Genomic DNA, 15017 nt, shown 5'->3' on the forward strand with positions numbered 1-15017 from the left:
AAATTGTTGCAAGTTACAAGAAATTCTCTCTACTTCTGTACTTTACAGATAGTGGAAGATAGCAAGACATTTCTTTTCAGTGGCTAAAGGAGTTGGAAATAACATCAAGCACAGAAAGCCAACGATTATAGCCATAACAGTACATAAGGAATGAACTTTTACTAGTTTCCATTATCTCCTTACAAAACAAAAAATACTATTTTTTTTCCAACTTATTATCTTTCTTCCTCAAATATCTAATTATCTTGATCATTCAAGCAAAGAAACATACAAAAATGTAAAAAGATAACATCTGCTGTGTTTGATACCAATCATACCTTTACTGGCGAGACTGCTGCCTTCATAGATCTTCCCTCCGGTTTGTCTAATCCAGAAGTTACTGTTTTAGAACTGCAAGGAAACAACATATAACAACTTCAGCAAACTTGGCATTATCTTAAGCCTTTTTAAAAATGCAAAAACAGATATTCAATTGCACATACTCAAATACGACCTCTTGGCACCTAAAGTTTTCTCTTCAGTGTTCCCATCAGATTTAGAATCACACGTTCTCCTTTCCATATCAAGGGGGTGACCTTGATGATTTATTTCCTTGCAACAATTTCTTTGCTCGGTAAAGAATTCAGTGTAACTTCTACTTGCCAGGACAGGAATGGTGTTTTTGATATCTTTTAGACTTTTGAGCAAGCTTTATGTAAATATAGTCATTCTCCAAACAGTACCAGTATTACCACTATTCTTGTCCTACATTTGTACTTCTAGGACTGAAACCAAAGTGGAGAAAATTACTAAGTGCAGTAAAAAGAGAGCTTTGCAAAGTGTCCAACCCAGAAAAATCAGGGGAACTCCCTGAGCACTACAGAAAAGGTTTGACATGCTACAGACAAGAGCAGATTCCCTCAGAGGGACACCTTACAAGCTATTCCTTCAATTAAGATGTTATCAGACCACAGATTTTGCAAATGAATGAAGTTATTAATTGTCATCCTGACTAAGTATACCCCAAGGAAGAAGAACTTAAAACAGCCAGAAGAAACAGCTCCTGTATTACATCAAAAAATATTTGACTATTTGCAAAAGGATTTTTTTCCCCCCAGTCAGATTTTGTTTATATTTTGAGTCTAAAAGATCTCTCTGATCATGTAACCAGCAACAGTCTGCCCTGCTGGGCAGAGAGCAACATTCCCAGCTTCTCCAGGTTTCAGCACTGTTAACCTCAAAACTGAAGAAGAAATGGCTGGTGGCTACCTGGACTGCTAAGCACGTCTGAAAAGTGAAATCACTCCTATAGTACAAACGGAGAAACATCATTACAAGGAAGGTAATTAACAGGCAGCCTGAACACAAGGTGTTAGAAACAAACAAACAAACAACAACAACAAAAAAAAACCAGTTATCTGAGCAATAACCTTCCCCATCTCTTCCTTGCTCTTTTGGTTCAACACTACCTTTAAGAAATACACTTGTGTGCATAGTGATACAAACTTCAGGGGTGCACCAAACTCACGGGTGAGCAAAATAAGTTGTTCTTATATTTCAACGTTAACTGCAGCAGCCTCTCACATGCACACACCAGCTCTAAAACGATTCTTTTTTTTCATCCCAGCTCCTAAATAAGAAAAAGTATAGTTCTCAAAGAGCTTAATATTGAAACTTTTAATTTCTTGTCAAAAATATTTCACGTTACAGTTTTGATCCTTCATTCTAAGGCTTTTTTAGAAAATGAAGATACATATATTTAACGAATCTTCATTCTGCCAGGCTGGAGTTTGGGTTCTTTTTTTTTTTTTTTTATGAGCACTTGAGTTTGCGCTTTTGTTTTTATGAGCTCCTGTACTTTATGTCTCATCTTGACCATCTACTACCCAACAGGACAAACTTTTTTTTTTTTTAAGGTCTAGGTCATGAATGCTTCAACCCTTCCCTCATTTTAAACAAGGGCAATGCTCTTATGTACTCTGGGTGTAGGAAACTTATCAGACATTCTTCTGACTAGTTTCCTTTTTTTTTTTTTTACAGGTGGAAAGAGAATTTTCAAAATGCATATGGAACACGGATACAATAACGCAATATTTCAATGCAATGCTACTTCAGATGTACCACAGAAGAATTAAAGAGTTGTTACTTTGGCATTATATACTGAAAGTCCTGAAAGGGGAAAGAGGAAGAAGTGGGCAACAAAAAAACAAGACCCTACAACTGAGTTTCTTGACACAGGGTTTGAACATGGGAATTTACTCACAACCCATACAGTTGAGAAAGCCAAAGAAACCCGTGCATTCACAAGGCTAATCTAAGAGTGCATGAAGCCAAGCTAATAAATAATGCCAGGCTTAAAAAACACAGCACTGCAATTCTGCGAAACAAAGTGCTGAAAAATACAGTGCAGACCCAAATCTGTGCAGGCGCTGGTAGCACTGGACAGGAACCACGAGGTAACAAGGTCAAGGCAGGAGCAAAGGCAGAGGAAGGGGTTAGAGATTTGTGTGCGCTGTCTGACATGTCTGCTCAGAAATGGCCTCGCAATCAGGCAAATAAACCTTCCAGGGCTCGTCCCAAAGGGTTAGGAATCTGGTGCAGAAGTTCCTGTCTGGAAGGAGTAAAGCTAGTGGAATTTAACAGTACTCCATAAATGGAGTTATCTAGGTATCCCAGCACCCCTATTAATCCAGAAAAGTTACATGGATTTTAAGACTTAGGGTTTTTGTTCAATTTTTCACCTAGCAGAACTCCAGAGCCCACACTTGTCACCTGTTCAGTGTAGTGGTCTAAGAGTACTTTCTACCCGAGGGAAGAAAAAAACCTACAAATCCTAATTTGAAAGAGAAAACCCCTTTAACACTGCCCTTTTTCAAGGATCAGCATACAGACAGATGGTTATCACCAAGCAGAGGTAATATTGACAGTCTGAGTCACGCTATCAAAACTCATTCCGTACAGGGTTACACCTGCAAAAGACATTTCACACAACTGGCCTGGTGTGCGAGACAGGCACCTTGGGATACAACGCCCACAAAAAGAACAAGTGTTCATAGCTTCGTTACAGGAGTTAGACATTTGGGGTCTGGGGATGGAGCTCAGCATGCTAATTTTAAGAATATTATGGTGGGCTGATTACATCTAATATAGCAGCACCCTGGCAAAACAGCAACTGAGCCGGCCCCAAGGCTGAAGTTGACCCTCAGAAGCACGGAAACGTAGATCTACTAAAACTGAACTAACATTCAGTTAGAAGTGGTTTGGTTTAATGGGATGCAGAACAAAAGGGGTCTATCGCGTATCTTCTGGTCCCAGTCCTGAGGTTAGCAGCTGCTTACTTTGTGCAAAGCCTGCAAGCCAGCGATGGCCTGAAGCCCATTCTTAGGGGAAGGAAAGGGAGGGAGGAAAAGCAAAAACAAACCTAAAAATAAAATTCCCACAAACATATCCTTAATATAGCACTTTAAAAACATACTAAAGGCCCAAGTGCCTGAACCACAGGTAGCATTTGAACACTAGAAGCTGGTAACTCACTTCAGGCAATACCAAGATCCAGAGCAATACTTGATTTCATCCCCTTACTTCCAGCCATTTTGAGGCTATTGTGTTGCAAGAGGAAGAGTCAACAGAAATTAACCCCTTGTGGCTCTGCTATCCTAAAGCCTCAATCAAACAACCCTTCTTCCCCCCAACAGGTAGGGCCACTGCTTTCCTAGGATCGTTCTTCCCTCTCAATTTCAATCAGCTGCTGCCATTAGAGGCAGGCATGCAGCCAGGTCAGACCAGGCTCTTCAACAGTCCAAGAGAACAGAAAGGAGGAATTATTTAGGAACATATGGCACCTCCTGCAATTTCCCAGCTGCACCATTGCATAGACTAACCTCAGTTACAGTGAAATAAGCCTCTATTGAAATCATAAGCAATGAATTACACATAGACTTGCCACATCGGCTTACCAAATGTGAACGCTGGAGCAAGCAAATAATCTGAGACATCTAATCAAGTATGTATGCAAAGTGAGGGCAAGTAAGTGCCCAGCCCACATATTACAGATCCCTTCCTCAGGTCTGCTTCCAACTGCATCATGAAGCCTGGACTACAGGAGCTTGCTTTAGGGGGAACATCCTGAGCGCACACAAATAAGGCACGCAGGTTGACAGCCAGCACAACCGGGAGCAGAGGGCAGGAGAGGGTCCTGGACAATAATTATCACAATTCACATGGGTGTGACCTGAAATAAGTCATTAAAGCACCTGAAGTTAAAGATCACAATCAAGTTGGTCACATTCCAAACGCACAGTCTACATGCACTTAAACCTCACTGTGCCTTTTTTTTTTTTTTGAAGAGGCTGCCCTAGCAGTTGATGAAGTTTGTTACTCTCTGATCAGTCAAAATCTGAAGTTTTAATGGTACAAATATGAAGCTGTACTTCTTTTACAGTATCATCTCCTTCCCCTAATGTGGAAGATGACATGCCAAATATTGTAAAAAAACATATTAAACAGCAGCATACCTTCTGCTGTTCATAAAGAAATAATTCCATAGTCTTCTGAAGGTAAAAGCCACTGTAAATAATCTACATTGGGTAAAAACTAACACTGTCAGCATTATCAGCCAACTTGCGAGGGGAAGCTAAGCTCTTTCTTGTGCTACACAAATTTAATCACCATTACCATACAACTCCACTTTTTGGGAATTCTGTAGACAAAGCAGTTTGGTTGACATTTCAGGACAATTTCAGACATGGGTAGGACAGACACCCCTCTGAGTTCACTGATAACGAAATGTAAAGGGTAAGAAAGATCAGCAAAGCAAGCCAGAGTTGTTAAGATTTACACCAACCTTTGGTGCCATTCATCATGAACGTGTATGCCCAGTTTGCAGACCACGAAAGTGAAAGATGGAACTGCTACTAGATATTGTGCAAGTGCATAGCGGGAGACAAGCCTTGCTGCAAAGAAAAAACAAAGGATGTACAGAGAAGGATGAAGAAGACAGACAAGAAGGTGAAAGTTTACAGAACCAATCAATGGCACAGAAGTAAAACCAGAAGCAAAACAGTCATCCTAAAAGGAACTCTGGCTCTTACCTCACTGTTCACTGGAAGCATAACAGTAGATGTATTTGTTACACCCTAATTCTTGTTTCCTCAACGGGGTTGAGAACCTGGCTGTTTAAAGACATTAATTTCCACATGCTAGGAGACTCCCTAGCTAGGAGATCACCATTTCTCTTTTCAAACACAGCCTTTTTGAAAGCTTTTCACACAGCAAACTAACATGTAGGCATTTTAGAGAGATGTTTCTCATACAGCAAATTAATTACTGTATTTAAGTATTTTAGAAAGGAGACATTTCTCTCAGAAGTCAATTCAGGGTATTTCAAAGCAAAATGGAGCTGTTTGGAGTGTTTATGGACTTGAGGTAGAGTGATTAAATACAAAATCCTCCTTAGTTCAGGAACTCCTTATCCAGCTTTTCTGCAACAGCTGTAGACATTCAGTCATACCCAAGCTGTCTTGCCTTACTCTGAAGGGAACACTACCTTGCAGAGAGACATTCCTCGGTAGAATCACATTTACTTGCCTCAAATATCCAAAAGTTCTCATTCTTTCCACCTGAAGTACATTTGGCCTCTTTGAAAAATTGCTTTGGGATGGATTTTCCATGGTGTGTGTTTTAAGACCTCTTACACTTTTTTAATCTGATGCTTTGTATGATCCAAGTTTAAAATTCAGGCTGAATCAATAGTCTGATCTCACTGAGTGACTGAACAAAGAGATGCAGAGGTTACTGTCCCCATATTAGTAAAGGGACTGATCATGGCCTGCTAGTCTAACCTGAAAAACCTGGTCTCACTTCTGGAGTCAGACAAAATTGTGACACGAGGAACATGCACAGGACCATTCCACACACCACTGGCAGCTTTCTCCTTGTAGAAGTAACCTACAGATAGCTGCCTTCGAATACAGACCATCTAACAGTGCACAACTACGATTTTTCAGCCTTCCATGTGCATTGGTTTCTTGGGCTGCTCGGAGGAAATGGCTGATGATCTCTGAAATAAGAGGGAAGGACAATATTTTGGAAGGAACTTACAGCTCACGCATTTCACCAGTCCTGATGTACACATTCTGTGATTGAACAGACAGCTTACCTTGAACTAGACTTCAGTTCTTCTTCTTCCTGATGTTCCACGATGCCATGGAGTTCTGGTGGCACAATGACTTCTTTATTAACATTGCTCACCCAGCTGTTCTTTGCTTTGTTTGATTTGCTCTGACTCGCTTCAGCTAAAACATGAAAGAAGAAGATTGTTATTTCCCACGTGTTCATACAGTATTTCACAACAAGCAAAGAGAAGTATTTACATTGGGTCTTACAGCTATTTCAGAAGCCCACTACACTTGAATTACGTACAGAATCAGATCTGGTACCTTCTCAAGATTATATATTTTAATACTACTATAAATTTCCCATACTGCTCTAAATATTTCACTTTACTACTTCAAGCTTTAGACCTTAAAGTGATCCTAGATGGTGAAGTTTTCAACAACAAAGTTGACTGCAGCGGTGGGCAAGGGAAGAGCAACAGATGTCATCTACCTGGACTTCTGCAAGGCCTTTCGCAACATCCTTGTCTCTAAATTGGAGAGACGTGGATTTGACTCGTGGACAAGGGACTGGCTAGATAGCTGCATCCGAAGGGTTGTGGTCAGCAGCTCAATGCCCAGGTGGAAACCAGTGATGAGTGGTGTTCCGCAGGGGCCTGTACTGGGACCAGTACTGTTTAATATTTCACTGATGACACGGACAGTAGGATTGAGGACACCCTCAGCAAGTTTGTGGACGACCCTAAGCTGAGTCATGCAGTTGGCACTACAGGGGGAAGGGATGCCAGCCAGAGAGACCTGGATATGCGTGAGAGGTGGACCCACGCAAACCTCATGAAGTTCAAAAAGGCCAAGTGCAAGGTTCCAAGCATGAATACAGGCTGGGCGGGGAATGGATTGAAAGCAGCCGTGAGAAGGACTTGAAGGGGTTGGTGGACAAAAAGCTTGTTGAGCTTGCAATATGCACTCGCAAAGCCAACTACATCCTGGACCACACCAAAAACATCTGCTTTCATGAGACCTGCGTTCAGCTCGGGGGCCCCCAGCACAAGAAGGACAGGGACCTGTTGGAGCAAGTCCAGAAGAGGGCCACAATCAGGGCTGGAGCACCTCTCCTGTGAAGACAGGCTGAGGGAGCAGAGATGTTCAGCCTGGAGAAGAGAAGGCTCTGGGCAGACCTCAACAGTGGCCCTTCCAGTACCTAAAGGGGCCTACAGGAAAGTTAGGGAGGGACTCTTTGTCAGGGGGTGCAGTGATAGGACAAGGGGGGATGGCTTTAAACTAAAAGAGGGGAGATTTAGATTAGATTTCAGGAATAAATTCTTTACTCAAAGGGTGGTGAGGCACTGGCAGAGGCTGCCCAGAGAAGCTGTGGGTGCTCCATCCCTGGAGGTGTTCAAGGCCAGGCTGGATGGGGCTTTGGGCAACCTGGGCTGGTGGGAGGTGTCCCTGCCCATGGCAGGCGGCTGGAACTGGGTGGGCTTTAAGGTCCCTTCCAACCCGAACAATTCTACTGTTTTAAGTTTCCTACAACAACCCTAGTAAAGACTGATCCTGTACTTCTTGCAGCTAGATAAACATTAAAAATTCAACCTCTGTAACCTAAAAAAACAAAAACTAATTAAACCATAGGAAATTGAAAATAAAGTTGAAGTTCAGTAAATCAAGTCAACTATTCCTTGTCTACAGCAGTAAACTGGAAGTTGGTCATAATTTTCATTTAAGCAGGTGGCTACTCCTTTATGGATAGAATTACTACAAGATAGTAAGAAGATAAGTATAAAAAACAAACCCAAACCCCACCTCATTCAGCAAGGACCATACATCTGCATTGTTTTTTGGAATGGGACAGAATCCAAATCCAATAACACCTTTCAGAACCAAAGCATTACGTTATTTCCTCTACTGCTTTTTGTGCTTCTGCAACAGTTTAGAAATTAATAATTTTGCAGTATGAAAAAATAAGCAAGATTTCCATTCTTAGTTTTCGTCATCCATAGCTACAAGCAAAAATATCTTGGTATGTAATGAGTCACTGAAGCTGAGCAATTGCACATAGCTCTGAACATAACAGTATGCCTTTGTTCAAGGAATAAGATTGGGAGTAGTTAATTTTCCTTTAAGATATGGCTTTAAGTACTTTCCTTTAAGCTATATGTAAGAGTTACTGTAAATCGTAGCTAGAGTTTTACAGCTGATTTTCATACCCTTCAGAAGTCCAAAACCAGGCAAAACCACAGAACACTCTGCACTGACCTGTGAATTTGTGCCTTCTGTTTCAGGCCTTTCCTTGTTAAGGTAAAAACCCAGATCTGTCACACAGTAATCACAAGCTGATTAAACTGCTGTTATCCAAATTTATCTCTAGGAATATAGGTATTGTGAAGGTGTAATATAGCATTATTTTCTTTTGTCTAATCTGGCTAAGTTTCAGTTAAAAAAATATAGAAAGTAGCGAGCTATAGTCCTCCACCAGCATTGAGAAGCATCATACTTGCCTCACACACAAATCCCTTAATAGAGCTTAAAATTACAAATTTCAGTACAATCTAGTGTGAATGAAGGTATGTATGACTCTTGCCCTTTTAGTCAAAAGTTGTTGGTAGAACAACAGGAGGTCAAGAGGGGACATGGGCCTCAGAAATAAAATCGCTTCCTGTATAAAGAACGACAGAAGAGATCAGTTCTCTTCAGACTAGAAGAGCCGCCAGGTGGTAGAGAGATTCATAAGATGTCTATAAAACCCCATATACTATTTTACCTATGCTTCTATGAACACAGGTTGACTGCTCGCTTTCTTTTCCAGGCATGACATTAATGGTGATCAGCTCAAATCCCAAAAAGTAAATGTTTACCACTTCTGTGGGAAATCTTCATTCCAGAAGGCCTTGAGACATGACACGGTGAGTGTTAAAGAGGCACAACTTTAAAGAACTTCTTGGACAAATCAATAGAAAAAAAATCCAGAAATACCTCCTCTAATTCACAAATTCTTAGGTGCAAATGGCTGCAGGCTGGTCCTAGTCTTGGAGACTACACACGCTGCCAGGCACTCAGAGGCAGGATGCTGATAAGAAGAGCTTTTGGCTTAGTCCAAAGGAGCAGCTCTTACGTCCTCTTTTTGTTTTGTTTCTCCTGAAACACTAAACTGCATTTACTTCTGATGTTAAATACATTATATCCACAAATTTGATTTATTTTTTTTAAAGAAAGGTTTAAAAGTACAAAATTAAATCTCAGAGGTCTCAAACAGACCACCTGAGATCTGGAAAATCCATACTGAAGAGGAAACACCCTCAGTCTGATTCTTCACCTGTTCTAGGGTAACTCATAGGGCCTCAAGAGAAAAAGAACGCAATCCAGGACTGCAAAGGGCTTTTTTCAGTCCTATGCATAAACAAAAGCCTGTCACTCCTGATCGCAGTTATCACATACTGCTTCCTACCAGAGAGAGTCCAACAACGTGCCAGAAAGATGACTAAGGGACTGGAACATTTTTTCTATCAGGAAAGACTGGAAGAGCTGGGACTTTCTAGCCTGGAGAAGAGCTGGCTTAGGGGAACCTTATCAACGTCTGTAAATACCTGAAGGGAAGGTGTAAAGAAGACAGAACCAGGCTCTTCTCAGTGGTGCCCAGTGCCAGGACAAGAGGCAGTGGGCACAAACGGGAGCACAGGAGGTTCTGTCTGAGCACCAGGCAACATTTCTGTACTGGGTGGGTGATGGAGCACAGGTACAGGTTGCCCGGAGAGGTTGTAGAATCTCCCTCCTTTAAGAAAGGATCTATCGAAAGCCACCTGGACATGGTCCTGGGCAGCCTGCTCTGGGTGTCTCTGCTCGAGCAGGGGTTGGACCAGATGGACCCAGAGGCGCCTTCCAACCTCAACCGTTTTGTGATCACGCAGAATTCTCCCTTTGTACATAGCATTGCTTGAGTGGAAAACTAACACTGTAGAATTACATACAAAATCCCCCATTTGAACCATTTTCTGTTCATAACACTTATACACTCTTCTTGTATTTCACATACAGCAGCGTCGGAAGTTAGCTGAGTAAGAGAGTCATCTCCATGCCAGCCTTTCCACAACAAAACATAAGCCAGATGCTTACCAACAGTGGCAGGCTTCCTTCGCATGGAAGCTCGGATAATATCTGCTCCATGGATCTTATCTCTGTGCCTCTTTGACTTGGCTTCATAAAACCACTGTCCGCTCATGTTCTTTAGCTGAACATCGTCTTTGACTTTCTCTGGTAAATGCCTGGAGGGAAAAAAAGATTGAACAAATGAGACAGAGACATGCACAGACTACTTATCTGTATGAACAGAAGGGAAATACTAAACATGATGTAGATATACAGGTTCCCACCAATACTGAATGCAAGATAACAGGTGGGGGAAGGAAGTGGCAAAAAGTACTAAGTAATAAAATATTTTCTGCTGCTTCGTCTTTCTGCTTTTTAAGACTCAACAAAACTCCTCTTGCAGAAATCAGGAGATGACAATCAAATAATCAGAGCCCGGATGGATCTGTTCCAGTGCTGTGCTCTGGAAGTGCTTAGGTGTGGGTTTTTTTGTTTGTGGATTCGGACTGTTTGTTGTTGCTTTTGCTTCTTTGATTGTTTTGAAGCTGTCTCAGCATGCTATTTCCATCTTCTAACCAGTTACTTCTCTTGTTTGATTATGACAGATGATTATGAGAGATGACAATGAGCTGGGGAGGGAAGAGCCTCAGCCCTGTTGTCCTCAGAGCACCCGTTAAAGCAGCTCTTCGAGAAGATGTTTTGCTCTGATCAACTTGCAAGCTGAGCCAGCCCTGGAAAAGCCTCCAGTAACTGCAGATCGTGACTTCTTGCCTCCGAAGGCCCGTCGTCCCAAGGTTAAGGCTGAGATAAGCTCTCAGGGCAGCACAGGAAATCTGTGCCAAAGGCAAGTTCAGGGCTGTTTTGAGGCTCAGATGCTTTGTCAAGCTGTTCATGCGGTACTATCACCTCTAAACGCGCCTTCCAGAAGTGTACTGGGCAAATGGTCCCACTTTTTGATAAAATTTATGCGAATTCAAGTTAAAGAGGAAGGCAGCAGGGTCACTCTGCTTTTACAGCTCATACTTTAACAAACTTGCAGTTGGAGAGATCGTTTCCTTTCCTTGTTAGGCACATAACACGTGAGTCATTTGTCTTATATGTGGCCTGGAGACCAACCCACAGACCAGGAAAGTTACTGTGCAGGTTTCGAGGGTACTTACTCAAGAAAGGAAAAATAAAGTTAAATCAGGATTCATCTGCTTTCTCCATTCATGACGCTTCAGCAAATAAGCTAAAAACACAGCCCAAGAGAAAACAGCCCTACTAGAAACATTAAGGCTAAACACGTGCTGCATGGCCATGAGATGGTGTTATCCTTCGCAGGCCTGGTGGCCAAGGTCACTGCCAGTTCTGTAGTGCTTGTGAGTTTAGGACAAGAAACTTCTGGTCCACTCACACAGGTACAATCGCAGTCCTTTTACTGGATGTGGCAGATTTCACTGCCAAGGACAGACAAGGATGCAGAACAGAAAAAGGGCACTGAGCCAGTCCCAACCCTGACACTAAGAGGCCCTTCTCACCTACTGCTCAGCCACTCCTTCATCCTAGTAGGGCAAGAAATGAAAGTTTTATTTTAATGGCCAGCTACAGCAGGATTTGAATATTTAACTTCTCTTGGAAAGCAGCTGTCAACAGTCGGTCCCTCCTCAGCAGATGTAAGAACAGCTTCTCTGCCTTGAGCAGCTACATCCCATTGAGGACGCCAGCAGCAAGGCCAGCACTGGCTTTTTCAATGCTAAGATTCAGCATTACTGGACAAATTAAAATTTGGCCCTCCCTCTTGCTATAACTCCGTGCTTCATCCAAGCCAGAACAAGCACTTTTCAACTGCTGCAGGTCTTCCAGGTTGGAGCAGGAGCCCAGCAGTAGCTCCCCCCGTCCTCAGGCAGACGTTGCTCAGCCGTGAGGCAACTCCTCGCTGCTGAGCCCGTTTGTGAACCCAGACATCAGGCGGAATGGAAGAACTTTTACACAGATGATTGCTTCTCCCTTTCGCCTTCTTTCCCAAGTGTTATTCACCTTCTCAGAACAGATGCTCCTTTAGGCTAGGGCCCGGCTTTCCAGCTATTTGCACAGCCCGCAGGCCAGCAGAGCTCTGACCCCAGCCAGCGCTGCGGGGCTGGATGAGAACACGTTCCAAGGGAGGTTCTCAAGTGGGAAGGGACTGAGTCACAGGAGAAGCATTCAACGGCCTCCCTCTGCTTGATTCAGCCCTTCTAGCCCGGGCATTGCTCACTCTTTTCGCCTCTGTGTGCAACCACTGGAACCAGGGTGTGGCAGGGGGCCTTTCCGAGCCCAGCAGATCCCAGCAGGAGCAGCTGGTTTGCACCATTTCGGCTGGCAGGGATCACAGAATCACAGAATTGTTGGGGTTGGAAGGGACCTCGAAAGATCATCGCGTCCAAGCCCCCTGCCAAAGCAGGTTCCTTAGAGCAGGCTGCCCAGGTAGGTGTCCAGACGGGCCTTGAGTATCTCCAGAGATATTCAACGGTGGATGCAGTGCTCCCACCCCTGCTTGCTGCCCACAGAAGTCAGCGTGCCTTAACTCCACCAGCTCAGCAGGCCTCCGGGACCTTGGGAGATAACTGTGCTAACACAGGTGTAAGCGTGGCCTCAATTTACCCAGCACTTTCTGTACAAGTTACGTGTCTGGCTGTCAGACCTCGCATTTTTAAGACGTGATGGAAGCTCACCACAACAGACTCAGGAATTTAATTCTTTTGCCTTCTCACCTGCGTAGTCTGAGCACTTTTGACCTTTGTTAGTTTGGCTTACCCCTCCTCTCATCAAGAGAAGCATATAGCCCCTCAGTCCCACCTTCTGAGGAACTAAAGCAACAAATATTAGCTATTCCCAGCCATTTACCAGCCACAATTAAAGAGGCAGATTTCCATTAAGAGAAAAACAATTAGCTTTAGCTCTTGGCAGGAAAAAAAAAAAGCTTTGGGAAGTCCATGCTCATCAACACATCATAGACTCATTACAAAAACAGCTGTTGAGGTTAGAAATGACATTTTTTACAACACAACTTGAGTTCTCAAGCTCTGCTATGAGCAAGCCTCAGCAGTTAAAAAAACTGATTGTACTGTGTGCGCCTGTTTCACTGCTGCGCATTGGATTTAGCTTGTGGTTTACCTTTAAAGGAATTGTGCAGCAGTCAGACTGCAACCACGGTTTTCCACGGCTACGTACGCCTCCCAGCACCGCCACGGAACTGGAAGCCAACGGTTGATCCTGCGCCAGCTCCTCCGTCAAGAGAAAGGCTGACCGACGTGTCGTTACCTCGTTTCCCTCCTGGTGACCAAAGGACTAGCTGGAATCCAGATTAGGATTCAGATTGCAGGCTCAGTCTGCCAAGTTTGCAATTAGGAAAAAACGCAGTAGTGACTTCACGTAACGTATGGATCTGTTGCGGAGCCCCTCGGTGGTCTCTCAACGTGCCAGGTGCCCTGTGCTGCAGTTTTCAGAATGGAACAGCCTGAAGTTATAATAAAGCTAGTGCCCATCTCTTCTACAGCAAGATTAAACTCAAGGAAGTGAAGTCAAAAAGAATTCATTCTAAAACCCTCTCTTAAAACAAGGCTGGAGTTCTCCCATTACTTAACAGGCTTTTCCCACTGTGTCTCGGCAGAGCATTTTTGATGGCAAGACAACCAATTTCTCCTCCCACCCGGGCATTAGGTACATGCAGGATTACTTTGATTTTGCTTGCAAAGCAACTGTCAGGCGCTCTGCAGGCAAAGCCTACCCATCGTGTATAAAATGGGTTGTCTCTCCCCACTTCTGGAACATCTGATAGTAGGCTAAACCACATGGTACCACCACTGCAAGGCAGGAAATCTGCTCTGATACAATCAGTCCGCGTCAACCCTGCTATCAGCAAATCCACAACGTTTATCTTGTGCTTTGTAGGCTAGTGTGAGAGCTCACTGCATGGTAAAGCAAAGCGATAATGACCTCGGGGGGAGGGGTTGTTTGTTTGTTTGCCATTGTTGTTTTTTGTTGGTTTATTTTTAAAAAGAACAACAGGATCTAGCAGTACGTGCCTGATATCTACATACCATATCTAATACTGCTCAGCTAAACCTCCTCAGCATCTCTTCACTCTTTCCTCCTTACCCTCTTACTCACAGCCCACATTACAAGCCACCAGAGAATTTGCAAGAGGTGACAACTCGGAAGCAGTTAAATCAGGATCTGTGTTTGGCTCCAAGTGACAGATTTGATTACTATTAGATTTAATTAGTATTTCGTTACATTATTATTTATTACTAGTGGCTCACACACTCTATTCTGAACTTATGATAAAAGTAACCCAGTGACTGGTGGCAAAACAAACACTTTTTAAAGCCTGACACCACCAACTTGTCTATAAATCCACTTCAAAAGCCTTCCTCTTACAAATGAGATACCAAATGAGCAGAGAAAAAGGAAGGAGAGAGACTTTTCAAGAATTTATCCTCGCTTCTATTTGCTGCAGTCGTAACCAAAAACCCCAAACCAACAAAAAGAAGATAAGGGATTTAGGTTTTGTGTTTGGAAGCTGATCCAAACAAGCCATTTTTATGCTTTTTGCAGGACCACTCTTGCAGGGACGGGAGTAAAAGGATATTAGACAGGGCACTGTAACTGTCAGGCCTGGTGATTTTTTTTTTCTTCTTCTATGAAAGGGCAAAACAGCCATAAAAGGCTTACAAGTCAAAAGGAGTAACTGTACACACTACAATCTGCACAAACATGCCACTTTGCCCATATCTCAATAAGGCACAGAGATAGAGAACTCTGGCATTTGGTAGAGAACTACACCCAAAACTTTTATAACGGCCAAGCCTGAGTGGGGAA

General features: G+C 43.1%; 1 protein-coding gene across 18 annotated transcripts in view; it reads right to left on the bottom strand.

Moving 5' to 3' along the window:
• Positions 1-15017, bottom strand: part of SYTL2 (synaptotagmin like 2) — a 60114-nt gene that overhangs the window by 22413 nt on the left and 22684 nt on the right. For 16 of the 18 annotated variants that reach the window (XM_083796834.1, XM_083796836.1, XM_083796833.1 and 13 more), the window contains 3 exons: positions 10203-10351; positions 6137-6272; positions 318-390 (listed from right to left, as the gene is read on the bottom strand). In XM_083796834.1, the coding sequence (XP_083652960.1) occupies positions 318-390; positions 6137-6272; positions 10203-10351 (358 nt within the window). Of the gene's footprint in view, positions 1-317; positions 391-4822; positions 4926-6136; positions 6273-10202; positions 10352-13310; positions 14370-15017 lie in introns of those variants that run through there. The other 2 variants (XM_083796835.1, XM_083796837.1) reach the window with 2 other exon arrangements.

Source organism: Anser anser (genome assembly GCF_964211835.1).
Source record: "Anser anser genome assembly, chromosome: 1".
Lineage (NCBI taxonomy): Eukaryota > Metazoa > Chordata > Aves > Anseriformes > Anatidae > Anser > Anser anser.